Source organism: Chlorocebus sabaeus, chromosome 9 (assembly GCF_047675955.1).
Source record: "Chlorocebus sabaeus isolate Y175 chromosome 9, mChlSab1.0.hap1, whole genome shotgun sequence".
In the NCBI taxonomy this organism is placed as follows: Eukaryota; Metazoa; Chordata; class Mammalia; order Primates; family Cercopithecidae; genus Chlorocebus; species Chlorocebus sabaeus.
This window is the reverse complement of record NC_132912.1, coordinates 105,503,927-105,530,278: the sequence shown is the minus strand read 5'-3', so window position 1 is coordinate 105,530,278 and position 26,352 is coordinate 105,503,927. Positions and strand designations below refer to the sequence as shown.

The 26,352-nt window shown below is 48.9% G+C and overlaps 1 protein-coding gene across 7 annotated transcripts; it reads right to left on the bottom strand.

Annotated features, from left to right (window-relative positions):
- Positions 1 to 1,028: 1,028 nt before the first annotated feature.
- On the bottom strand, positions 1,029 to 26,352 carry SFXN2 (sideroflexin 2). 7 transcript variants are annotated; one of them, XM_073019301.1, is made up of 16 exons: positions 26,259 to 26,330; positions 24,600 to 24,695; positions 14,702 to 14,762; positions 14,449 to 14,522; positions 12,883 to 13,068; positions 12,523 to 12,693; positions 11,127 to 11,225; positions 10,261 to 10,336; positions 9,847 to 9,932; positions 8,004 to 8,064; positions 7,569 to 7,635; positions 6,883 to 6,932; positions 6,541 to 6,590; positions 4,348 to 4,395; positions 2,553 to 2,606; positions 1,029 to 1,382 (listed from the first exon to the last, which is right to left on the bottom strand). In XM_073019301.1, the coding sequence occupies exons 5-16, from the start codon at positions 13,041 to 13,043 to the stop codon at positions 1,370 to 1,372; spliced, it is 936 nt and encodes a 311-aa protein (XP_072875402.1). In that variant the 5' UTR covers positions 13,044 to 13,068; positions 14,449 to 14,522; positions 14,702 to 14,762; positions 24,600 to 24,695; positions 26,259 to 26,330; the 3' UTR covers positions 1,029 to 1,369. The 7 variants fall into 7 exon arrangements, with proteins under 7 accessions (XP_072875402.1, XP_037865433.1, XP_037865432.1 ...); XM_038009505.2 differs by having other exon boundaries at positions 1,029 to 2,606; XM_038009504.2 differs by lacking the exon at positions 24,600 to 24,695 and having other exon boundaries at positions 1,029 to 2,606; positions 26,259 to 26,352.

Below are 26,352 nucleotides of genomic sequence, written 5' to 3'. Positions count from 1 at the left end.
CTGATTCTGATATGCGTTTTCTTTTCTTGGGAAGGAGTCTCACTCTGTTGCCCAGGTTGGAGTGCAGTGGAGCAATCTCGGCTCACCGCAACTTCCGCCTCCCAGGTTCAAGTGATTCTCCAGTCTCAGCCCCAAGTAGCTGGGATTACAGGTGTGCACCACCACGCCAGGCCAATTTTTTGTATTTTTAGTAGAGATGGGGTTTCACCATGTCGGTCAGGCTGGTCTTGAACTCCTGACCTCAGGTGATCTGCCTGCCTCGGCCTCCCAAAGTGTGGGGATTATAGGCATGAGCCGCGGCGCCCGGCTGATGCATGTGCTTAAGAATCACTGCTCCTAGGCCGGGCGCGGTGGCTCAAGCCTGTAATCCCAGCACTTTGGGAGGCCGAGACGGGCGGATCACGAGGTCAGGAGATCGAGACCATCCTGGCGAACACGGTGAAACCCCGTCTCTACTAAAAATACAAAAAACTAGCCGGGCGAGGTGGCGGGCGCCTGTAGTCCCAGCTACTCCGGAGGCTGAGGCAGGAGAATGGCGTAAACCCGGGAGGCGGAGCTTGTAGTGAGCTGAGATCCGGCCACTGCACTCCAGCCTGGGCGACAGAGCCAGACTCCGTCTCAAAAAAAAAAAAAAAAAAAAAAAAAGAATCACTGCTCCACGGCAGGGGAAACTTTTTGTGTCAACGATCACACAGTAAATATTTTAGGCTTTGCACGCCATGTAGGAAGGGTCTCTGTCATTCCTGTTTTTCCTTTTTACAACTCTTTAAAAATTTACAAATCTGCTTAGCTCCTAGTTGCAGAAAAACAGGTGGCAGGTGGATTTGGCCCCTTGGGCCATGGCTTGCCAACTCTTGCTCTAGGGCGACACAGTTCCCATTCTGGGAGATCTCTGGAGCTTCCTGTGGAGACAGGTGGATTTCCCCTTTAATAAGGGAAATAAACAACAGCCTCCAGGCATCAGATGAGTTCCCTTTATATAATAGTTGTGATACCCCCTAACATGCCAAGGCCAAAGGCAGGCCAGATCCAGCTTTCCATTCAGGCTTTATTAACTTAGTTTACAGTTTGTGTGTGTGTGTGCGCCTATGTGCTCTTTCAACAAATTTATTCAATTCACAGTGATATCGTTTGGACGGAGAGAGCAATCCTACCAGACAAAACTCATACACACATTGATTCCAGATGAGAAACAACAGTCCCCCAAGGAGCTTGAGAAATCACCTAGGGCAGCCAAGCTGGGGAAGGGAAGTGGCTGTGCTTTGCTCTGTGTCCTTTAAGGCTCTTTGGTCCTGGTTGATTTCCTCTCAGAAGGTTCCAAATAAAACTTCCCTTTCCTATTCAGTACACACCAGTCTTTCTTTGCTGTTTAACCTACTGGGCTGAGGAAGGGAAGCAGGCAGGAAATTATACCCATTAAAGTGTATAGTTAATGCCTACATATATCATTTTTACACACAGTTAGTGGACTTATCTTTGAAAACAGACATATGTGGCAGTGGGGAAAGAGAACTTCCCTTATTATACGGAAGATTCAAGAATAGATTCAGACATGATTTGAAGAACCATGTAACTCTGCTGCCTTGCACGGTCCCCTTTTTAGCACTAATAACTCGTAGGTGTCTGATCATTTCAAGGTTAGCAGCATTCCCAAAAAGGCTGTAAGGGCTGGGTGCAGTGGCTCATGCCTGTAATCCCAGGACTTTGGGAGGCCGAGGTGGGTGGATCACCTGAGGTCAGGAGTTCAAGACCAGCCTGGCCAACATGGTGAAACCCCGTCTCTACTAAAATACAAAAATTAGCCGGGCGTGGTGGCGGGTGCCCTGTAATCCCAGCTACTTGAGAGGTTGAGGCAGGAAAATCGCTTGAACCCAGGAGGCAGAGGTTGCAGTGAGCTGAGATCGCGCCACTACACTCCATCCTGGACGACAGAGCAAGACTCCATCTTGGGGGGGAAAAAAAAAGCTGTCTGACCAGGGGCCAACGAGGAAGAGGATGGGGAAGGGTGGAGATGAGCCCCAAGGGGACAGAGTCCTTTCCCCCTTCTTTTTCCTGAGTTCGGCTAGAATTACATGATTAAAAGGTTCCATTGCTCGGGAGAGGAAGAGGAAGTGAAGAAGAAAGAGATATAGAAGCTTCCTTTTGATCCAAGGTCTTTTCCTCAATCCTGGCTGGAACCAGAATCCTAAAGGTTTCCTAACTTTTCCAAATGATTTGCTTGGTGTCTCCTCCCTGAGAGGGCCTCAGCTTCTGGTTTCCAGGGGACAGGGGTTAAGGAGGAAGCAGCTAGAAGACACTGGCCTTTGCTACCGTTTTTCACTTTTTTCCCCTGAGGTCCAATCAACCAGTACTGGGGTGTAAGCATGAGGCATTCATTGTCCCACCCCCCAATCTATCCTGGCTTTCGGGCCTTGTTGGCAAAGAGGAAGGAGGACACAAGTGTGCATGTAGCTAAGAAGGGGCTGGTGAATATGGGAATAGACTGGTCCTTGCTGAGGTGGGGCATTTAGAGACCCTTATTGAAGTAGACATAAGGCTCAAGTTCTCCATACTTGGCCTTGATGGTGTCTTGGAGCTCTGGTTCCAGATAGGAAACGGGCAATTCACTGAAAAGAGAGCAGAAGGGGATTATGAGCATGCCACCGGGGACAAGCAGTAAGTTACCCTCAGATGAAGCCCAACTCAAATATCACCTCCAAGAAGCCCTCCTGATTTTTCCAACTAGGATTATTATTGGCCTTTGTATACCACAATGTTGCTTTACCATTACTCAGGCCTGACTTCATCCCCCTTGGGCTATGGTTCTTCGTTTCAACTTCCATCTTCTCCACAAGATTACAAACACAGTGCTTGGGACACAAGAGATGTCTAGCAGATGACCATGGAACTAGTATTGAACTAGAATATCAGGAAGGGGAGACTGGAATCGTCTGGGTATATATTCAAGCTACGCTTGTCTCCTGGGGCCAGTCACCCACCGCCCCACAGTCTGATGTATCCCTTCCCTTTTCCATCATCCATTCTCCCTGCTTCCTCCTTCTTGGACACACAAAGGAAATAGAGGGGTTTTGGTTTTCAGTCCTCTGCTTGTCCCTTTATTTACTTATTTATTGAGACAGAGTTTCGCTCTTGTTGCCCAGGCTGGAGTGCAGTGGCGCAATCTTGGCTCACCGCAACCTCTACTTCTCAGGTTCAAGCAATTCTCCTGCCTCAGCCTCCCAAGAAGCTGGGATTACAGGCATGCACCACCACGCCCGGCTAATTTGGTATTTTTGGTAGAAATGGGGTTTCTCCATGTTGGTCATGCTGGTCTCGAAATCCACCCACCTCGGCCTCCCAAAGTGCTGGGATTATAGGCGTGAGCCGCCACGACTGGTCCCCTTATTCAGTGTTAAAGACCAGTGGGGAATGGTGGCTCATGCCTGTAATCCCAGCACTTACGGAGGCTGAGGCGGGCGGATCACCTGAGGTCAGGATTTCAAGACCAACCATGGCCAACATGGTGAAACCCCGTCTCTACTAAAAATACAAAACGAAGCCAGGTGCGGTGGCGCACACACATAATGCCAGCACTTTGGGAGATGGAGGCGGGCGGATCACAAGGTGAGGAGATTGAGACCATCCTGGCCAACATAGTGAAACCCCATTTCTACTAAAAATACAAAAATTAGCTGGGCGTGGTGGCGCATGCCTGTAATCCCAGCTACTCGTGAGGCTGAGGCAGGAGAATCGTTCAGGAAGTCAGAGGTTGCAGTGAACCAAGATCACACCACTGCACTCCAGCCTGGCAACAGAGTCAGACTCCATCTCAAAAAAAAAAAAAAGAAAAAAAAGAAAATGAGCTAGGCATGGTGGCAGGCACCTGTAATCCCAGCTACTCCGGAGGCTGAGGCAGGAGAATCACTTGAACCGGGAGGCAGAGGCTGTGGTGAGCCAAGATAGTGTCACTGCACTCCAGCCTGGACAATAAGAGTGAAACTCCATCTCAAAAAAAAAAAAAAAAGTGAAAAACCAGATCCAGCCAGAGGAGAGCTTCCTAATAACCCAGCCGGCAGGGAGAGAAAGTCTCCTGTTGCTCCCCCACCTTCTCTCCAAGGCAGTCCTTGCTCCACTGGGAGGGAGCAACCTTATTCCTGCCCCTGGCTTCTCCCGCCCCTCGCAGATCTGTTTTGGTTTGCCAAAATTCACCAGGGTTAAGAGGCCCAGCCTTTAGGCTGATGGACACCTGTCCTCGGACAGGTGCTGCCCTTCCTGCCCCTTCCCTGTCTCCTTCTGAACAGCAGGCAGATCAGGGAGCACACTGGCAGGGCGGTCAGTTAAACCAAGTAAGGAATGAACAGCAGATACCATTTCTGTGGGAAGAGCCCACACGCCACTGGCACCATGAAGATGAGGCTGCAAGAAAGGAGAAACCAAAGCATCAGGGGACATCTCCCCACAGGCCCGCCCATCCCCTATCCCGAAGGGAAGGGAGCAATGCCCAGGCACCTGGCCTGCCTTCCCAGCTGGCCCCATATTCTTTCCCTCCAACCCTTCTCCTGTTCCCGCAGTTCGAGGATACTCATTCTGGCAGGGGGATAAAACCAGTACCCTCCCAACCCCCATCACTCATTCCCACCCTTTACTGCATTGTTCAGGCAGAGGAAGAAGACAATGAAGTAAACAGGGACTGTGAGCGGTGGGCCAAAGGAGCCCAGGCACTGCTGGCATGGAGGGGGAGGAGCGACAAGGAGGGGAGGAGCCACATGAAGGGAGAGGAGGGACGTGGAGGGAGAGGAGGGATATGGAGGGAGAGGAGCAACTTGGAGGAACAGCATGGAGAGTGAGGAGTGCTTTGGAGAGTGAGGAGTGACTTGGAGAGGGAGGAATGACTTGGAGGGTGAGGAGCGACTTGGAGGGGGAGGAGTAACTTGGAGGGAAGGAATTACTTGGAGTGGGAAGAACAACTTGGACTGGATGGGGTGAAGCAACATGGAGAGGGAGGAAGGACATGGAGGGGAGGAGCGATGAGGAGCGAGAGGAGCAACTTGGAGGGGGAAGATTGACTTGTAGTGGGAGGAGCGACCAGGACGGGGAGGGGCACTATGGAGGGGAAGGAGTGAGTCTGTGGATTCTGAGACCTGCTTCTTTATTAGTTGAACACCTAGGCTGTCAGAGCACAGTGAAAGGCAGTTTCTCCAGCTTCACTGAGCATATAACTTCAGGGGCTTATTAAAATGCAGGTGCCAACTGAGGGGGTCTGGGGAAGGGCTGCAGAGTCTTTACTTTTAACAAGTTATCAGAGGATGCCAATGATGCTGGCGTGGACCAGGGTTTGGGAGGCAAGGTCTTACAGGCTGCAGGACTCTGACAGGTCTGGGTTGGTATCCCAGTTTTACCACTTACTAGCTGTGCCATCTTGGGCAAGTTACCTCAGAGACACAGAGGGAGGACAACCTACTTTTTGGGGCTACTGCAGCCCACTTTGCAGTGCCTACTTTGCAGGGCTACTGTGAGGATTCAATGAGATATGTATGCAAAGCACCCAGCCCATGGTCACTACTCAATTAGCAGAAGTTGGCATAGCATAATGTTAGACTGTTGATCAAATCTCAGCTCCAGCAGTTACCAGCTATATACCCTTGGGCAAGTTTCTTACTCTAAGTCTCAGTTTCTTGATTTGTAAAAGGAGATGATAATAATACGTAGATTTCTAAGGTTGGGAAAATTAAGTGAAATTATAGGTGTGAAGCATTGGGTTCAGTGGGGACACAGAGAAAATATGCAGTCAACGTTAGCTGTTAGTATTGCTGTCATTAGTCCCATGGCCCTGAAATGCATGGTGAATACTAGGACTTCTCTAGTTAATGGCAGATACCCAAGAACATTGACGTGACTGGTAGCATTTCCCTGCTGTGTGAGTCTGGGACACGTGACAGTCCCAGCCAAAGCTATGTCTCCTCATTCTTATCTCTTCTGTAAAATTGCTCCAGACAGCCAGGCACAGTGGCTCATGCCTATAATCCCAGCACTTTGGGAGGCCGAGGTGGGTGGATCACTTGAGGTCAGGAGTTTGAGACCAGCCTGGCCACCATGATGAAATACAAAAATTTGCAAGGCGTGGTGGTGCATGCCTGTAATCCCAGCTACTCAGGAGGCTGAGGCAGGAGAATTGCTTGAACCTGGGACGTGGAGGTTGCAGCGAGCTGAGACTGTGCCATTGCACTCCGGCCCGGGAGACAGAGTGAGACTCCATCTCAAAAAAAAACACAAAAAACAAAAAAAACCTGCTCCAGACTTAAGGTCAAAGGAGAGACCCTCGGATGGGAGGGCACCTCAGCACTGGACTTCCTACATGGACATGTGCGTAAAGTCTAGCCAGCCTGAAGCCCTCACAAAAGATGGGGCGAGAGCTTTCCAGATGGACTACAGGTAGTCTGAGCTTGACCACTTTTAAAGTCAGGTAAAGGAGTACACGTTCTCCAACACAGGCTAGACAAGATGACACATCTCGAGTGCTCCAGCCACACAGAACCCAAACCATCAAAACATGATACTTACAAGTACCCACACAGCATGACCTGCAATGGGGCGTGCAGGACCTTGACTTTCTGTATAAAAACAAATAAAAGACAGATCCACATGGTACTTCTATGCCATAAGGTGAACCCCATCCCTGCTCTGCCATGGATCAGCCAGGTAGAAAAACCCACAGGCAAGGACCCCCTGGCCCTCAAAGAAGGCCTTGTTCTCTGCAGACCAGGTCAGGAAACTGGCCATGATGTCTAAACAAGAGGCCAGTGGAGACTGGTGTGGGCTTGAGTGAGATGTCAGGCATCCCCAGGGACAGATGTGGCTGGAGGCACTCTGGGCAGGGAAAATGCCAAGGCAAACCCTACATACCCGCATGAAGTGCAGTTTCTCAAGCCTTTCCATGATGACTGGCAGCAAGACTGGAAGAGACCAGGGGAGAAGCTGAGGGGAGGGCTGGGAGGCTTTCCCTAGGACTTCCTCTTAAGTCAGACTAGGAACCAAGTGATTCCCTCTCCTTCAACAGAAGCTCCAGAAAATACTTAACCATGAGGCAGAACAGAAGAGTAAGTAGACATGACCACCCCCAACCTCTCTCCCCAAAGTCCCGGCACAACAGTGCTTCCCAAGCTTCTCAATCTGCACGCTTGCGATAACAGGAGAATATGCGCTGCTAGGTCCAAAGCCTCCTTGTCAAAACCCAAAAATGCATTTGTACGCTCATGCAAACAAATTTTGCAATATGCCCCCTGCTGGAAGCAAACCAAAGCAGGGAATTTATTTTCTCTACCACTCTCCCTAGCACCCCACATTGTCTACACATTAAACACAAATGCTTGACAAGTATTAATAAAATGAAAATAACTTTCTACCTCAAACCTTGGATGAACTGATGTTCTAGGAATTAGTATGGTTCTTCTAGGCTTGCAGCAATCAAGCAGTTTGAGAAGCATGGCTGTAGAGGGTGGGCCCCACCTCCCACCCAAAACCTGAGTGTGGCTGAGACCTCCACCCTGTGTCACAGGGTTCCCCAGGATGGAAGGGCTTCCCCATCTTACTCATCCCAGGAGCTGACATGGTGATCCGAGAAATAACTACTTGGGTGATGCCTATGGCCGCAGCTCTCTGAGGGCAGAAAATAGTAAGTTGTCAGAAATGATGTATCCAGTGTACATGGGTTGCACCAGGGGGCTGGGTCAGCATCATGGACAAGTCTGAGATGGTAAAAGGGAAGAGAAGGACCCTCCAAGTGCTAAGTGACCTCACTTCATCCCCTCCCCCCTAGCTAGGTTTTTATGGACCAGAAATGATGGAGAAAGGACAGAAGGGGCCTGTTCTGAACAGAGAAACATGGGGAAAATTTGACAGGGAGTGAGGATGAAGTCAGAGAAGCCTTCTCAATTCTATAATGGTGCCCACTGTGACCACTAAGGAGGGGACAGGGTATGAAAGGGAATTTCCTCCTCCCACCCCAAAGGGAGGCCTCTACTCACCCGGGAATGACCAATCTCATTTTCATTCCTGTCCTTCACGCAGATTCCCTGGATGAGCTCCCTAAACACAGACAGGAATTACTGGACTTCGGAAAGGGGTGATGGAAGCCTGCCAGCCACGTGACATGCCAGGGGACCAAGGCCAGGCCGCTTAAGCTCCAGGAAGCCACCTCCTGTAGCCTGGGCCTTTGACCTTCCTTCTGCACTCCAATGAGCAGTATCTTAGGAGCGATCTAGGGCAGTGGCTGAGAGCGCTGGCCCTGGGCCCGGACTGTCTGGGTTGAGTCCTGAAACTGCAGCATATGTGTGTGACCTTGAGCAGTCTTTAACCCTCCCAAAGCCTCAGTTTTGCTTATCTGCAAAATGGGGATCATCCTGGCGCCACTTTACAGGACCCGGTAAGGATTACGCTAGCTATTCTTTTTTTTTTTTTGAGACAGTCGCGCTCTGTCACCCAGGCTGGAGTGCAGTGGCGTGATATTGGCTCACTGCAACCTCCACCTCCTGGGTTCAAGTGATTCTCCTGCCTCAGCCTCCCCAGTAGCTAGGATTACAGGCATGCACCACCATGCCCGGCTAATTTTTTTCTTTTTTTTTTTTTTTGTGATGGAGTCTCACTGTGTTGCCCAGGCTGGAGTGCAGTGGCACGATCTCAGCTCACTGCAAGCTCTGCCTCCTGGGTTTACACCATTCTCCTGCCTCAGCCTCCTGAGTAGCTGGAACTACAGGCACCCGCCACCACACCCAGCTAATTTTTTGGTTTTTTAGTAGAGACGGGATTTCACTGTGTTAGCCAGAATGGTCTTGATCTGACCTCGTGATCCGCCCACCTCGGCCTCCCAAAGTGCTGGGATTACAGGCGAGAGCCACCGTGCCCAGCCCTAATTTTTGTATTTTTAGTAGACATGGGGTTTTGCCATGTTGGCCAGGTTGGTCTCAAACTCCTGGCCTCAGGTGATCCTCCCACTTCAGCCTCCCAAAGTGCTGGGATTATAGGCATGAGCCACCGCACCCAGCCCACCCCAGCTATTCTTCTCAGGCCAGTTCTTGACAGCACTCAACCCAAGCCCCTGTAGGTGGCAGGGACTCATTCTCCTGTTAGGAAAGGTTCACTGGATGGGGAAGGAAAGATGAGCAGAGCAGCATGTGTGCACAACTATTCTGGTAGCGCTCCTTCTACAAAGGCTAGTGTGAACATTTTCCATTTGTTGGTTGTACCAAGAAAATGTAACTTGTAGATATTGATAATGATGACAATGGTAGAAATAACAGTGAACACTTATATAGCATCTGTTATGTTCCAGGTGCTATTTTGAGTGCTTTATGTATATTACATCATTAAAACCTCATAACAGAGATTTCTGTAGTCAATAAATAAGAACTGTGAGACATAGTAAGTTTCTCCTTTACCTTTTCTCCTGAAAAGTTTAGAGTTGGGTGCCTGGAAAATTTCTGTCTACTCCTCTGGCTTCTTTCAAAGCTTGTGGGTTCTGTGCTATCTTTAGACACCTCAGCCTGATACTTTTCATTCTGTATGCCATCCCCAGGGCTTGGGAAGTAGGAGGAGTTCACAATTTTAACACAGGTCCAAAAGGACATAATCCAGTGTAAAACTCCACAGGTCCACACTGTCTTTCCCATCCTACATCACCCAGGAGAGGACTCCCACGGGACTCAACACACAGCCTAACCCAGTCACCCACCACTCCCGGGGCCATCACCAGGGGAGCAGCCAATCCCAGGGCCCTTCAGAGGCTCAGCCCAGCAGCCCTCCCCATGCCCACCGCAGTCCCTTTTCTGCTAATCTTGTGGTTTGTAGGGAGAAAAGGGGGCCTATACTCACTGCTGTCGCATCATGGGGATATTGACACAGTTAGCCGCAGCCACAGCAGCAAAGGGCACCCAGCGGCCCACCAAGGGCGGCGCTTTCTGTTGGAGGAAGGGAATAGTAGGAGTTGTTGAGATGCGCTGGAAGATGGGAGGGGAGGGGGCTGAACAACTAGAATACAAAAAAGAAAATTAGGCCTTGCTACTGCCACACATCCAGAGACCCACTCTGGGAACCCCAAACTCCCTCAAAGGCTCAAGAAGAACCAACCTGGGGACAGCCCTGGTGTATTTCTCATCACTTGGCTAGCAGGGCTCTGGCCATTCCCAGCTCAACCAACCTGGGGAACTGTCCCTGGGGGAAGGCTGTTTTCCCTAGGACTCTGCTGCCCCCACGTGGCCACCATGCTGCAGCAGCCCCAGACCATACCTTTGTCAACATGTTCATGCCCACAGCTGTGGCCACAGCAGTGGTTGTGGCTGTGAAGTAGGAAAGGGTCATCTGCCTGGGGGAGGAGAGAGATGCTTGGGAGTGGGGCGCCTGCCAGCTGAGGGCCAAACCACGGGCTTGAGGGAGAAAGTCGGCTGGTGAGGCTTCATGCCTGAAAACTGTACAGGATCTGTCCCTAGCCTTATCTGTGACCCTCTCCCCCTCGCTCACAGAGCCCCAGCCCCCTTGGCCTTCTTTCAGTACCGTGAACACACCAAGTTCCTTCCTGCCTCAGAGCCTCTGCACATGGCTGCTACCTATGCAGCGAGGGGCTCCCTGGGCTCTTGGGTTGTTCAACCCTCAACCTTCAGGACACAGTTGAAATGTCGTCTCCACAGAAGGGATTGCTCTAAGTGGCCAAACTACACAGACACAGCTCTGCTGTTCTCTGCCTTGCAACCCTGGTTTTCTGGGTGTTTTTTGTTTGTTTGTTTTGAGACTGATCTTAGGCAATCCGCCTGCCTCGGCCTCCCAAAGTGCTGGGATTACAGGTGTGAACCACCATGCCTGGCCCAACCACACGTCTTAACAATGTATCCCAGAATGTAGAACCATGCACATCCCCAGCACACAATACACACTCAAGAAGAAATATTTAGAGAATGAATGAATAAACACATTTGGAATTGGTCTAGGAAGAAGATCCACTCCTACTCAGCTTGAGAAAATGCTTCCAAACCCTGGGAAACGGTAACTTGGTCACCTGCTCAGTGCAGGCGCTGCCCAGGAAGGACTGCCAGCCCAGAACTCTTTAGAAAAGCTGTTCGTGGGAGGCACGAGGACAGCCTGGGGCTCAGGTCTCCTACCTGACTGATATGGGGGAAGCTGCATTCCTGTTGGTGTAGTTGACTAAGGCATTGAAGGACTGGTTCACCCACTGCCAGAAGATCACCGCCGGCATCGTCCTACCAGTGAGGAAGGCCAGGAGAGGCAGAGAGAAGTCAGATGGCAGGGAGTCCTGAGGGCACGCCAATCAAAGCACGTGATCTGCGGGTCCCCACACTGTTCTCATACTAGGTTTTTATTTTTTATTTATTTAGTTTTTTTTTTTTTTTTTTTTTTTTGAGACGTAGTCTCGCTCTGTCACCCAGGCTGGAGTACAGTGGCCGGATCTCAGCTCACTGCAAGCCTCCTGGGTTTACGCCATTCTCCTGCATCAGCCTCCCGAGTAGCTGGGACTACAGGCACCCGCCACCTCGCCCAGCTAGTTTTTTGTATTTTTTTAGTACAGATGGGGTTTCACCGTGTTAGCCAGGATGGTCTCGATCTCCTGACCTCGTGATCCACCCGTCTCGGCCTCCCAAAGTGCTGGGATTACAGGCTTGAGCCACCATGCCTTGCTTGTTCCCATATTGTTTTATGCACCTGGATTTTTGTGCAGGCTGACCCCTCTTCCTCAAATATCTCCCCCTCCTCCTTCCATACGTGGCCGAACCCTGCTCTGTTGAGAGAGATCACTTCCTCCTTGGAACCTTCCCAACCCTTCCCTGCCCCTCCTGAGACAGAGTAAGTCATTCCATGCTCCTGCTTCCACAACCCCATGTTCTTCCCCCAACCTACCACTTACCAAGCTGTACTGTAACTGTTTACTTCTTGGTCTCCTCAACAAAACTGGGAGCTCCTTGATGGGGGGGTTACTGAAGCCTTTACATTCCCAACGCCTGGCCCAAAGCCCAGCTCAATAGCTGAACCAATCAATGCATGGGGTAGGGGACGTAGGGGAGGAAGGAAGAGGTGGGAAGAAGAGTCGCACATCCAGCAGCTACAGAGGCAGTCTATTCTCTCCCCAGCCAAGCCAAGAAAGGGACTACCTATTGTTTTGTTTGGTTGTTACATAATTAAAATCAATGTGGAAAAAGTACTTTTTAAAGAGGGAATTGGGGTAACTTATTTGTTGAGGGTTCTACATAGGACTGCCTCAGTTAAAATCCAGGCACCCATATTTACTGCCTGTTTAAACTTGGACAAGTTCTTCAGCCTCTGTAGAACTCTAGTTCTTCATCTATAAAATGGAAACAATAGTACCTATAGTGTAGGGTTGTTGAGAGGGTTAAATGAAGCAATACGTGCAAAGAATGTAGCATAGTGCCTGGTATCTGGTAAGTGACCAATCAAGAGAACTATTATTATTATCACAGTATGGCTCCCTGACCAGCAGATCCAGGCAGCTGTACCTCCCACGGCCCTGCCCCCAAGTCCCACCTGTAGAACTGGAGCATGAAGCCCGTGATGATCATGCCGCCAGGGAGCTGGAAAGACATGCGCCCGATGACATTCATCTTCTCCCCAGTGTCGGGGTGGAAGGCCGAGTCATATAGCTTCTTGGCATACAGCAGCTGCTCCACTTGGGTGCCTGGGGGCACAACCCCCATCCTGCCACCCAAGGACAGCAGGCAGTCACCATCCTGCCTGATCAACATCTCCCAGTCTCCCTACTCTCACTTCTCCCAGCCCCCAGCCCTAAGAGTTCTGTCTATTCCTTCATCTTCGGTTTCCACCTCCACCCAAGAGGACCCCATCAATGTTACCCTACTACTTCCAGCCCCTTCCCCAACCACTCACCTGCTCTTCTCCACCATCATCTTGGCCCAGTCCAACTCCTGCTCAGATACGAAGACAGTGCGGGGGTCCGTGATGTTTAGGAAGTGCTTCACTCTCCCCAGGAAGGTGCGCTGGTCCCAACGGGGGGCATCGATGTTAAAGCCAGTCAGGTCAGCCTCCATCTTGTTCACACATAAAACTGTGGACCTAAGGGACAGAGGAAGAAGAGGACTGTCCCCTAAATCAAAGCCCACCGCAGAGGACCTGAGCAACTCCCACTGTTGCAGACGGTCTGCTCTCGCCAGCTACTGGGCATCGTCTGACTCGGCTTGGGGGGGCCCCAGTGAATGGTCATCAGATTGAGCAACTGGGCACCAACACGTGTTTCCTGAGGGCCTGCTGGTGGTCAGCTCTGTGCTTAACCACACTGCAGGAGAGACTGCAAAAGGGGACAATACAGTGCCTGTGCTCGGGGAGCTCTGGGAACAAAAGCCCACCCATTAAACAGTATAATACCCCGGGGTGCTTCTGGCAGGGAGATGGGAAAAGTAGCCATTTTGAAAAACAGCCAGCTTGGTGCGGTGGCTTAGGCCTGTAATCCCAGTACTTTGGGAGGCCGAGGTGAGGGGATCATGAGGTCAGGAGTTTGAGACCAGCCTGGCCAACATGGTGAAACCTGATCTCTACTAAAAATACAAAAATGAGCCGGGTGCAGTGCCAGGCGCCTGTAATCCCAGCTACTCAGGAGGCTGAGGCAGGAGAATTGCTTGAACCCAGGAGATGGAGGTTATAGTGAGCTGAGATCATGCCACTGCACTCCAGCCTGAGCCTGGGTGACAGAGCAAGACTCCTTCTCGGGGGGAAAAGCAAAACAAAACAAAACAAAACAAAAACTCCAAAGCCGTTTGTTCTTCTTTTTTTTAAATTTAATTTTACTTTTTTTTTGAGACAGGATCTCATTCTGTCACCCAGGTTGGAGTGCAGTGGTATGATCATGGTTCAATGCAACTATTACCTCCCAGGTTCAGGGATCCTCCTGCCTCGGCCTCCTGAGTAACTGGGACTACAGGCACACGCCACCACGCCTGGCTAATTTTTATATTTTTTGTAGAGATGGCACCTCGCTATGTTGCCCAGGCTGGTTTCAAACTCCTAGGTTCAAGCAATCCTTCTGCCTCAGCCTCTCAAAGTGCTGGGATTACAGGTGTGAGCTGCCGCATCTGGCCTATTTTATTATTTAGAGACAGAGTCTCATTATTTTATCCAGGCTGGAGTGAATGGTAATTGATAGGCATGATTATAGCTCACTGCAGCCTCGAACTCCTGGGCTCAAGCAATCCTCCAACCTCAGCTTCCCAAGTAGCTGGGACTATAGGCATGCACTATCATGCCCAGCCCTTTCATTCTTCTTAACAAAGTCTACCCTTGAGGGAAACTATTTTACCAGAGCCTAACCATCTTGGGTTTTACCAGAACTTAACTGACTTGGGGAAAGAGAACTCCAGCCACCTCTTGCCTTCCTGCCTCACCTAAAGAGGACAAGGGGAGTCTGAGAAGCTCTTTTGAAGGTTCAGGAAACAGACTCACCAGAAGACTGAGACCTCATCACAGGACTGTAGATCCCTCCACTCCCTCACGTCACCACTGCACCAGCAGGGCTCCTGTATCATTACAAGGATGATAACAAAAAGAGTAACACATCTTAGGCCCTATTTAAGAAGTCTCTAGAGACCCATAGACAGTAGGGGAGACAAGAACAAGGACACCAGAAGAAAATTTAGCCTTTTATACCTATAGCTACAGCAAACAGTAAACATAACCTAGATAAACCAAACCTCACCCCTCAGTTCCTCTCACAGGGTACGTCATGTCCAGCTTTCAGTGAAAAATTACAAGGCATACTAAAAAGAAAAAAAAAACAGTTTGAAGAAACAGGCCAAGCATCAGAACCAGATTTAGATATGAGATTTTAGACTTATCAGACCAGGAATTTAAAATAACTGTGGTTAAAATAAATAAATAAATAATAAATAAAATTATTAATTATTTAGATAAAACTATGGTTAATATTCTAAGGACTCTGAAGGGAAAAGTGGACAACAGACAAATAACGTAAGCAGTGATGGAAACAAGAAAGAATCAAAAGGAAATGCTGGAAATCAAAAATACTATAATAAATATGAAGAAAGTCTTGGATAGACTCATCAGTAGACTGGACATGGCCAGGGAAAGAATCAGTGAGCTTGAACATGTGTCAACAGAAATTGTCGAAATGCTAAAGGCCCATCCATGGCAGATTGGATACAGAAAATGTGGTATATGTACACCATGGAATACTATGCAGCCACAAAAAAGAACAAGATCACGTCCTTTGCAGGGACATGAAGATGGAGGCCATTATCCTTAGCAAACTAATGCAGGAGCAGAAAACCAAATATCACATGTTCTCATAAGTAGGAGCTAAATGATGAGAATACATGGACACAAAAAGGGAAGCAACAGACCCCACTGGGGCTCACTTGAGGGTGGAGGGTGGAAGGAGGGAGAGGATCAGAATAACTAATGGGTACTAAACTTAGTACCTGGGTGATGAAATAATCTGTACAACCCCAGTGACACAAGTTAACCTATGTAACAAACCTACACATGTACCCCTGAATCTAAAGTAAATGTTAAAAAAAAAAAAGAAAAAGAAAAGAAACAAGTAATACTAATGCAATTATACAATAGAAGGGCTTGGACTCAGATCCTCCACACATGAATTCTGTCTCTCATTGAGAAACACTGAGTCCGTGGTGAGGGATGGTGTGGGAATGTTCGTCTTCATAGATCATTGGAATTACTATTTGGGGGTGCATACCATCTGATCCTGTTGGTCGTTACCCATTTCCACCTATCTCCATATCTTACAGAAGAACCACCTCAAGTACTAACTGCTTTATATCCCTTAAAACATTTCTAGTCGGGGCCAGGCGCGGTGGCTCACTCCTGTAATCGCAGCACTTCGGGAGGCCAAGGCGGGTGGATCACCTGAGGTCGGGAGTTTGAGACCAGCCTGACCAATATGGTGAAACCCCATCTCTACTAAAAATTAGCCAGGCGTGGTGGCAGGTGCCTGTAATCTCAGCTACTCAGGAGGCTGAGGCAGGAGAATCACTTGAACCTGGGCAGCAGAGGTTGCAGTGAGCCAAGATCATGCCACTGCACTCAAGCCTGGGTGACAGAGTGAGACTCTGTCCCCAAAAAAAAAAAATTCTGGTCGGCAAGGTATGGTGGCTCACATCTGTAATCTCAGCACTTTGGGAGGCCAAGGAAGGTGGACCACCTGAGGTCAAAAGTTTGAGACCAGCCTGGCCAACATGGTGAAACCTCATTTTGTATTTTTTTTCTACCAAAAACTAGAAAAATTGGCCAGGTGTTGTGGTGCACACCTGCAGTCCCAGCTACTGGGGAGGCTGATGTGGGAGGAATGCTTAAGTCCAGGAGGCGGAGGTTGCAGTGAGCCGAGATCGAGCCACTGCACTCCAGCCTGGGTGACAGAGTAAGACTGTCTCAAAAAAAAAAAAAAAAAAAAAAAAAAAAGGGCTTTCTTGGACAAACAAAACAGGAAATTTGTCACTGGCAGACCTGACTTACAAGATATTAAAATAAGTTCTTCTGGTCATGTGCAATGGTTCACACCTATAATCCCAGCACTCTGGCAGGCCAAGGCAAGAGCATCACTTGAGCCCAGGAGTTTGAGACCAGTCTGGGCAACATAGTGAGACCCTGTCTCTACAAAAATAAAAAAGAAAAAAACATAGCCAGCCATGGTGGCATGTGCCTGTGGTCCCAGCTACTTGGGAGGCTGAGATGGGGGGATTGCTTGAGCCTGGGAGGCTAAGGCTAAGTCTGCAGTGAACTGTGATCGTGACACTACACTCCAGCCTGCATGACAGCGTGAGACCCTGTCTCAGAAAAAACATTAACAAACAAACAAAAATAAGTAAAAATGTTTATTTCTCTTATTCTGAATTGTTAACAGTTAACAAACAGATATATTTGTTTAAAATAATAGTAGCAACAATGTATTTGGTGATTGTAGTTTATGGATCAGAGAAATCCATGACAGCAGTAGTAGCAAGGACAGGAAGGGAGAACTGGGAGGACTCCATTCTAAGGTACTTGGACGTTCTATGCAGTGGTATAATGTTACTTGAAAGTGGATTTGGATTAGTCATAAATGTATATTGCAAACTCCTGGGCAACTGCTAAAAAGGTTTTCAAAAGAAGTATAATTGATATGCTAAGAGAGGAGAGAAAACGGAGTCATAAAAAAAAGCTGAGGCTCTACTTTTTTTTTTTTGAGACTGAGTCTCGCTTTGTCGCCCAGGCTGGAGTGCAGTGGCCAGATCTCAGCTCACTGCAAGCTCCATCTCCCGGGTTTATGCCATTCTCCTGCCTCAGCCTCCCGAGTAGCTGGGACTACAGGCGCCCGCCACCTCGCCTGGCTAGTTTTTTTTTTATTTTTTAGTAGAGATGGGGTTTCACCGTGTTAGCCAGGATGGTCTCGATCTCCTGACCTCGTGATCCGCCCGTCTCGGCCTCCCAAAGTGCTGGGATTGCAGGCTTGAGCCACCGTGCCCGGCGGCTTTTAAATTTTTGCCTGAAAACTTCAGGAAGTCATTGAAAGATTTTAAGAAGAAGAGTGACAAGATCAGACATGTAGTTTACCAAGAACAAACTGGGTAGTCGTAAGAATAAACAGAGTGTGCCCAGACTTCACGGGATGCAGGGAGACCAGCTGGAAGGGAACCCCAATAATCCAGGCAAGAAGACATAGGGCTCAAATGAACCCAGGTGCACTCAAAGGAGAGACGAACAGGAGAGAATCTTTCAAAGAAGCGGAGTCTTAGGATCTGCTAAGCAATAGGTATAAAAGGAACACTGTATCAGTCAGGGTTCAACCAGAGAAGCAGAATCAGTAGATTACAGACAGACAGACAGATAGGTAGATACCAAAACATAACATGGGGCAACACGGGGTTCCTCTAACTCCTGAGCTCAAGCAATCTGCCTGCTTTGGCCTCCCAAAGTGCCAGGATTACACGTGCGTGCCACTGCACCTGGCCTATGACACACACATATACATATTTTATGTATTTCTAAAATATATTTGTATGCTATAATATATATTTTATAAATATATAAATAATTTCTATATCTACATCAATATATAAATTATATATCTATATAAATATATGATTTAATATTTATAGATATATCAACATATATTTATAATATATAAATTTATTTATATAGAGATATGAATTATTTAAATATAATATGTAAACATAATAAACAAATAATTCATATAGCTATACAAAATTATATATAAATATATAACTTTATATATTATAAGTATATATTGATCTATCTATATAAACTTTATAATTTTTTTTTCTCTTTTTAGGCAGGGTCTCAGCCTGTTGCCCAGGGTGGAGTGGAGTGGTGCAATTATAGCTCACTCTAATCTCAAACTCCTGGGCTCAAGGAATCCTCCCATCTCATCCTCCCTAAGTGCTGGGATTACAGGCATGCACCACCACTCCTGGCCTAAATATATATAAAGCTGACATAATATAATATTGATAAAATATAGAAATTGATTTATCACAAGGAATTAGCTAATTGGCTCACATAACTGTGGCTGTTGGGTAGGCAATCCTGAAGTCAGCAGGGCAGGCAGCCAGCAACAGACCATCCCTGGGGGAGAGGGAGCAACGTGGGTAATGGCTCAGAGTCCAGAACCTCAGAGGGGGTTCAGGGGTGGTCTAGCCCTCCTTTAAAGGGCTTCCCCTGATTAGGTCAGGCCACCCAGGATAATCTCCCTTTTGATTAACTTAAAGCCAAACAATTGAGGAATTTAATTACATCTGCACAATCCCCTCACAGCAGCACCTAGATTACTGTTCGTCTGAAGAGCTGGAAGATGGTGCATGTGTGCTCCTGGGTAGCCACTATAACTGGAATATACCAGAGAGGGAATCTGGGGAGTCTTGTTTAGCTTATTCGAGTTGACACAGGACAAATATCCAGAGTGATATCCAGGGTTTCTGACTTGGGTGATAGGTGCTAACCGAGAGAGCACAGAAAAATTGTCTTTGAGGGAGAAAATTTTAATAGTAAGCTTGATTTATCCATGTTGAGTTTCAAATGCCATGGGATTATTTATTATTATTATTATTATTATTTTTAAGACGGAGTCTCGCTCTGTCACCCAGACTGGAGTGCAGTGGCGAGATCGTGGCTCACAGCAAGCTCCGCCTCCCGGGTTTACACCATTCTCCTGCCTCAGCCTTCCCAGCAGCTGGGACTACAGGCGCACGCAGGCGCACGCTGCCACGCCCGGCTAATTTTTTTTTATTTTTAGTAGAGACGGGGTTTCACTCTGTTAGCCATGATGGTCTCGATCTGCTGACCTCGTGATCCGCCTGCCTTGGCCTCCCAAAGTGCTGGGATTACAGGCGTGAGCCACCACGTCCGGCCTATTTTTTTTTTTTTTTTTTTTTTTGAGACAGGGTCTTGCTCTGTTGCCCAGGGAGGAGTACAGTGGTATGATCATGGCTCACTACCCCAGCCTCCACCTCCTGGGCTCAAAAGATCCTCTGACCTTAGCCTCCCAAGTACCTGGGATCACAGGCATGTGCCACCATTCCCGGCTAATGTTTGTATTTTTTGTAGAGACAGGGTCTCCCTATGTTGCCCAGGCTGGTCTCAACTCCTGAGCTCAAGGGATCTGCCTGCCTTGGCCTCCCAAAGTGCTGAGATTACAGGAGTGAGCCACCACCCCCAGTCCTGCCATGGGATTTTTTTTTTTTTTTTTGGAGATGGAGTCCTGCTCTGTCACCCAGGCTGCAGGCTGGAGTGCAGTGGTGCGATCTCGGCTCACTGCAACCTCCACCTCCTGAGTTCAAGCGATTCTCCTCCCTCACCACACCCAGCTAACTATTTGTATTTTTAGCACAGACAGGGTTTCACTGTGTTAGCCAGGATGGTCTCGATCACCTGACCTCGTGATCCACCACCCGCCTCGGCCTCCCCAAGTGCTGGGATTACAAGTGTGAGGCACCAAGCCTGGCCAGGATTTTTTTTTTTTTTGAGACGGAGTCTCGCTCTGTCACCCAGGCTAGAGTGCAGTGGCCAGATCTCAGCTCACTGCAAGCTCCGCCTCCCGGGTTTACGCCATTCTCCTGCCTCAGCCTCCCGAGTAGCTGGGACTACAGGCGCCCGCCACCGTGCCCGGCTAGTTTTTTGTATTTTTAGTAGAGACGGGGTTTCACCGTGTTAGCCAGGATGGTCTCGATCTCCTGACCTCGTGATCCGCCCATCTCGGCCTCCCAAAGTGCTGGGATTACAGGCTTGAGCCACCGCGCCCAGCCCTGGCCAGGATTTTCTTAAATGCAATAGGCTGCATCCTGTCTCAGGTCCTTTCCAAACACCATACTCAAAAGCTAGTGTTTCCTCTCTTCACTGAATAGTACCTATTTGTCCTTTTTTTTTTTTTTTTTTGTACAAATAATTTTCAGATTTACTTCTATAGCTTCTACTACTAGGTCATTTTGTCTTTTTCTTAGAAATAGCACCTTAACTAAATTAAATAATTCACCTGTAAAGTGAGGTGGTATGTTCATTTTGCTTACCACTGTCACCCCAGTGCCTAGAACAATATTCAAGTATTTGCTGAATAAGAAGTTCATCAGCCCCTGGGTATTCAGGCTTGAAAGAAAACAGAGGTCAGAGCTAGAAGGAAAAAACGGAGTCAGCAGCATCGAGGTGATTTACGATAAAGTTTTCCAGTGAGAACACACACAGAATGGGAAGAGGAGAGAGCTGAGGACAAACCCTGAAAAATCAGGACATTTAAGAAGCTGAGGTCAGGCACGGTGCTCACACCTGTAATCCCAGCACTTTGGGAGGCCGAGGTGGGTGGATCACCTGAGGTCAGGAGTTTGAGACCAGCCTGGCCAACATGGTGAAACCTTGTCTCTACTAAAAAAAAATACAAAAATTAGCTGGGCATGGTGGCAGGCACCTGCAATTCTAGTTATTCAAGAGGCTGAGGCACGAGAATCACTTGAACCCAGGAGGCGGAGGTTGCAGTGAGCTGAGATTGTACCACTGCACTCCAGCCTGGGCGACAGAGTGAGACTTTGTCTCAAAGTCTCAAAAAAAAAAAAAAAAAAAAAAAAAAGAAGCCGAGGCCAGGCATGGTGGCTCACGCCTGTAATCCCAGTGCTTTGGAAGGCTGAGGCAGGTGGATCATGAGGTCAGGAGTTCGAGACCAGCCTGGCCAACATGGTGAAACCCCGCCTCTACTAAAAATACAAAAAATTGGTTGGGCATGGTGGCAGGTGCCTGTAATCCCAGCTACTCGGGAGGCTGAGGCAGGAGAATCACTTGAATCTGGGAGGTGGAGGTTGCAGTGAGCCAAGATGGTGCCACTGCACTCCATCTTGGCAACAGGGCAAGACCCTGTCTCAAAAAAAAAAGAAGCCGAGAAAAGGAAGCCCCCAAAGATGGGAAGAACCACCAGAAAGAAGAAAGGAGGTGGAGACAGGCATAGAGAGGCCTGTAATCCCAGCACTTTGGGAGGCCAGGAGTTCCAGTTCAAGAAAAGAGGCAGGAGGGACCGAGTTGGGGAAGGAAGAGTGGTGATCAATTTTTAGATTTTTTTCGTTAAGGCGGAAGACACATCAGGAAGCTGATATGCTGGGGGTACACCTTTTCCTAAGAGGAAGGACCAGGGACAAGAGGAGAGGCTCAACATGGAGTATCCACAGCGCCCTAGCCTGGCCCTGATGCTTCTCTGAAGCAGCAATCTCCAGAGAAGTCAGAAGGCAGACAGAAAGAGTCCACTGCCAAAACTCAGACTTCCCCTCTCCCCTGCCACCTGGCCTCCTGCAGGCTGGTTCAAAGACCAAAGGCATTTCTCTCAGTCCCAACTGAAGCAGGAATGGGAGGAGGGGAAAGAGTTCACTTTCCCAGGCTCTACATGAACCTAAAAGGAGTCAGCTTGGCTGGCTGACCACATGCTGCCTTGGCTTACAGAGTCCCAGGCTCACGCACGCTGGAGACAGCCTGACTGGGCAAAATGCTATGCCTGCCCCTCAGCACACACGTACACACAGGGCCAGACCTTCTCTGACATCTCTGTTCCCCTTAACGCAACATTGAAAAGTCCTCTGCTTCTCAGAATGGAGGGACTATCATCAAGGGGTAAACTAAACATTTGCTAATTATGCAAGAGCCTTTGCCTTCTTAACTAAAGTCAGGATAGAAACTGCAGAGTCCCTGTCTTAAATAAAACATAAAGCCGAAAAAAAAAAAAAAAACCTAAACGATCTGTCTGGAACATTTCCGCCACACACCCACCGTACCCCAATGGGCACTGTTCCCCGACTCCTTCAGGACAAACTCAAGTCCTTCTGTGATATATACTCCTACAGCATCCTGTCCTTTGCAGCATGCTGGGCATTTGTGATTGTCACCTTCTTGTCATTGACTGTGATTTGTGTAAAGTCTGCCTCCCCTGACAGACTGTAAGGCTCACGAGCATAGGGATCATGTCTGTGATGTTTCCTGCTACATCTTTCACGTGCCCTCGAAGAATATTCACTGCTTACCTGAAATGCATTCCAACTTCTTGGGTCTGTTGGGATCAAGGATACCACCTCTCTTAAGTCAAACTCAGAACCTGCCTAGGTTACAGAATTAAGAGCAGGCATATTTTTTTTTTTTTTTTTTTTTTTGAGACGGAGTTTCACTCTTGTTGCCCAGGCTAGAATGCAATGGCACAATCTCGGCTCACTGCAACCTCCAACTCCCAGGTACAAGCGAATCTCCTGCCTCAGCCTCCCTAATAGCTGGGATCACAGGCATGTACCACCACACCCGGCTAATTTTGGATTTTTAGTAGAAACAGGGTTTCTCCATGTTGGTCAGGCTGGTCTCAAACTCCTGACCTCAGGTGATCTGCCCACCTTGGCCTCCCAAAGTGCTGGAATTACAGACATGAGCCACCAGGCCCGGCAAGAGCAGGCTTTCTTTCATGAAGTTGCAAATTGTCTACCTTGCCTGTGCTGAGTCATACCGGTCTCTAAATTTTCTTCCATAGTTACTGTCCCTCCTCCCACACAAGCCACATCTAGTCTTCCCTAAAAAGGTCATCATCATGTCCAGGGTAGCCCTACTTCTGAAGGATTATGGTTACACTACTAGGAACAAGGTAGGAGTAAAAATCAGACCAGTGATTTAATGGTATCTCCCTCCTAGGATTAGAGAATGTCACAGCTTGAGGCCCGGCGCAGTGGCTCACGCCTGTAATCCTAGCATTTTGGGAGGCCAAGGCAGGTGGATCATGAGGTCAGATCAAGACCATCCTGGCTAACCTGATGAAACTCCATCTCTACTAAAAATACAAAAAATTAGCCAGGCATGGTGGTAGGCACCTGTAATCCTAGCTACTCGGGAGACTGAGGCAGGAGAATCACTTGAACCTGGGAGGCAGAGGTTGCAGTGACCGGAGATCACACCACTGCACTCCAGCCTGGGTGACAAAGCAAGACTCCGTCTCCAAAAAAACAGAATGTCACAGCTTGAAGACAAGTGATCTAAGATCTCAGTTTACAGAAAGGAAACTGAAGCCTAGAAAGTGCACATGGATTGGGCCACCACGGTGGGCATTTTTGGTACACTTGGCCCTGCACTAAGTGCTTGCAGCAGATATAAACACCAACAATCAACAGATCCAGTCCTCAAAGATTGGACAACAGCTAAGGCCTTACTTACTTCCCCAAGGTCCTCTATCCACTATAGCCTACTTGCCAACTCCTTAAAAAAGAAGGAAAGAGGCCGGGCTCGGTGGCTCAAGCCTGTAATCCCAGCACTTTGGGAGGCCGAGACGGGCGGATCACGAGGTCAAGAGATCGAGACCATCCTGGATAATACGGTGAAACCTCGTCTCTACTAAAAAATACAAAAAAAACCTAGCCGGGCAAGGTGGTGGGCGCCTGTAGTCCCAGCTACTTGGGAGGCTGAGGCTGGAGAATGGCGTAAGCCCGGGAGGCGGAGCTTGCAGTGAGCTGAGATCCGGCCACCGCACTCCAGCCTGGGCTACAGAGCGAGACTCCGTCTCAAAAAAAAAAAAAAAAAAAAAAAAAAAGAAGGAAAGAGGCCTGGCACAGTGGCTCACACCTGTAATCCCGACACTTTGAGAGGCCAAGGCGGGCAGATCACCTGAGGTCGAGAGTTCAAGACCAGCCTGACCAACATGGAGAAACCCCATCTCTATTAAAAATACAAAATTAGCCAGGCCTGGTGGTGCATGCCTGTAATCCCAGCTACTTGGGAGGCTGAGGCAGGAGAATCGCTTAAACCCGGAAGGTGGAGGTTGTGGTGAGCCAAGATCGTGCCATTGCACTCCAGCCTGGACAATAAGAGCAAAACTCCATCTCAAAAAAAAAAAAAAAGGAAAGAAAGAGAGGGAAAAAAGAGAAAAAAAAGAAATAGACTACTACATAATGCTGACATAATGCTCATCCTTCCCAGAGAGAGATTTTCTCTGACAAATGGTATCAGAGATCAGAAAACAAGCTTCCAAATTCCTTCTGAGGTATCCTCTTAAAAGCAGAAGTGCACAAGATTCCTGTTTGTAGCCCCAGGTAAGGAGAAAAATGGAACATATCGCTGGTACTTACATCAGAGGAAGATCAAGGTAGCCAAAGACCCCAGAAGGTCAGACACAAAGACCACCGAGACAGGCAAGGATTAGGGTCAAGGCTGCCTAGAGCAAGCTGGAAAATGAGAGTAATAATTACAGGAGCAGGCCCAGGTATAGGCTTATGGATACTCATCTGACTCCAAGGCAAGTGAGCTCTTAGAAACCAGACAACTTAGAAAGAGCGGCCTGCCTTGCCTTTTTCACAAAAGGGCTAACAGTCTACAGATGAGTAGATTATAGGGGTTTGTGTGCCTATATCATCACCTCCATTCATCACCTCCTTAGTCAAGGCTCTGAACTGCTTTTCTCTCTAAGGATCTGAAGCAGGTATGCAAATAGCAGATGTTGGTTTTTGTTTTCTTTTTTTTTTTTTTTTTGAGGCAGGGTCTTGCTCTGTCACCCAGGCTGGAGTACAGTGGTGTGATAATAGCTCCTGGGCTCAAGTAATCCTCCAGCCTCAACCTCCTGAGTAGCTAGGACTACAAGTGCGCCACAGAACCTCTGGCTAAGTAAAAAAAAAAAATTTTTTGTAGAGGCAGGGTCCTACTGTGTTGCCCGGGCTGGTCTCCAACTCCTGGGCTCAAGTCTTCCTCCCCTTCAGCCTCTCAAAGTGCTGGGATTAAAGGCATGAGCCACTGCGCCTGGCCGCAATTACCAATTTATTGGGGTTGTGAAAATGAAATGAAATTTAGTATGAAACGTATTTCATTAGGAAGGATGTAATTTCCATACGGGCTGATTTTGTCCACTGCTGTGTCTCCAGCGTCTAGAACAGGGCCTAACACGTTTGTGCAAACTCTTCTTATAGTCCTCTGCATCAGGAAAGTGGTGGGAGGTAGCACTTCCCAACCCACCCCAGTACCCTTCTTGCTCTTCCTTGGCTGAAAATGCAGGCTCATTGTTGCCTCCTCCAGGACTACAGATGGTGCACGGTCCGGTCCAAAGCAGCTTAGCAAAACCGGCCAGAGGCTGGGCACGGTGGCTCACCACTTTGGGACACCTGTAGTCCCAGCACTTTGGGAGACCTAAGCGGGCGGATCGCTTGACCCCAGGAGTTCGAGCGCAGCCTGGGCAACATGGCGAAACCCCGTCTCTACAAAAACAAAATACAAAACATTAGCCAGGCGTGGTGGCGCCCACCTGCAATCCCAGCTACTCGAGAGTCTGAGGCGGGAGAATCGCTTTTAAGCCCGCGAGGCGAAGGCTGCAGTGAGCCGAGATCGCGACACCGCACTCCGGCCCGGGCGACGGAGCGACAACCTGTCTCAAAACAAAAACTGGGCCAATCCCCAAAACGCCTTTCACCTGTGCTTCAGCTCACCTCAGGGCTCAGGGCCAGCCCCAGGCTGCTTCTTGCCCTCCGACAGACGGTCTCCCCGCATCGGTACTCCCCTATCCCGGACGGCTCGTAACGCCCCAGCCCCTCGGCCTGGCACTCGCAGGCAATGGGGATCAGAGCAGAGGGGCCCATCTGCAGCCCCAGGGCACACTCCTCGCGCCACGTGGCTTCTGCAGGTGGAAGTCTAGCCCGCGCTGCAGCCCCGCCTGGACAGTCAGGACAGAAATCTCAGCTCCCTCCCGAGATGTGGGGATTGGAGGTAGACAGGGTGAGCGCCCTCGTCCCAAGGCCCCTTACCTGGTCCCGGGACAAATGCCACCAGTTACAGTCCGCCTTAGAAACCTGGCCTGGGGAGAGACCTGGGCGGGGGAACCGCCCCCATGCCCGCCCA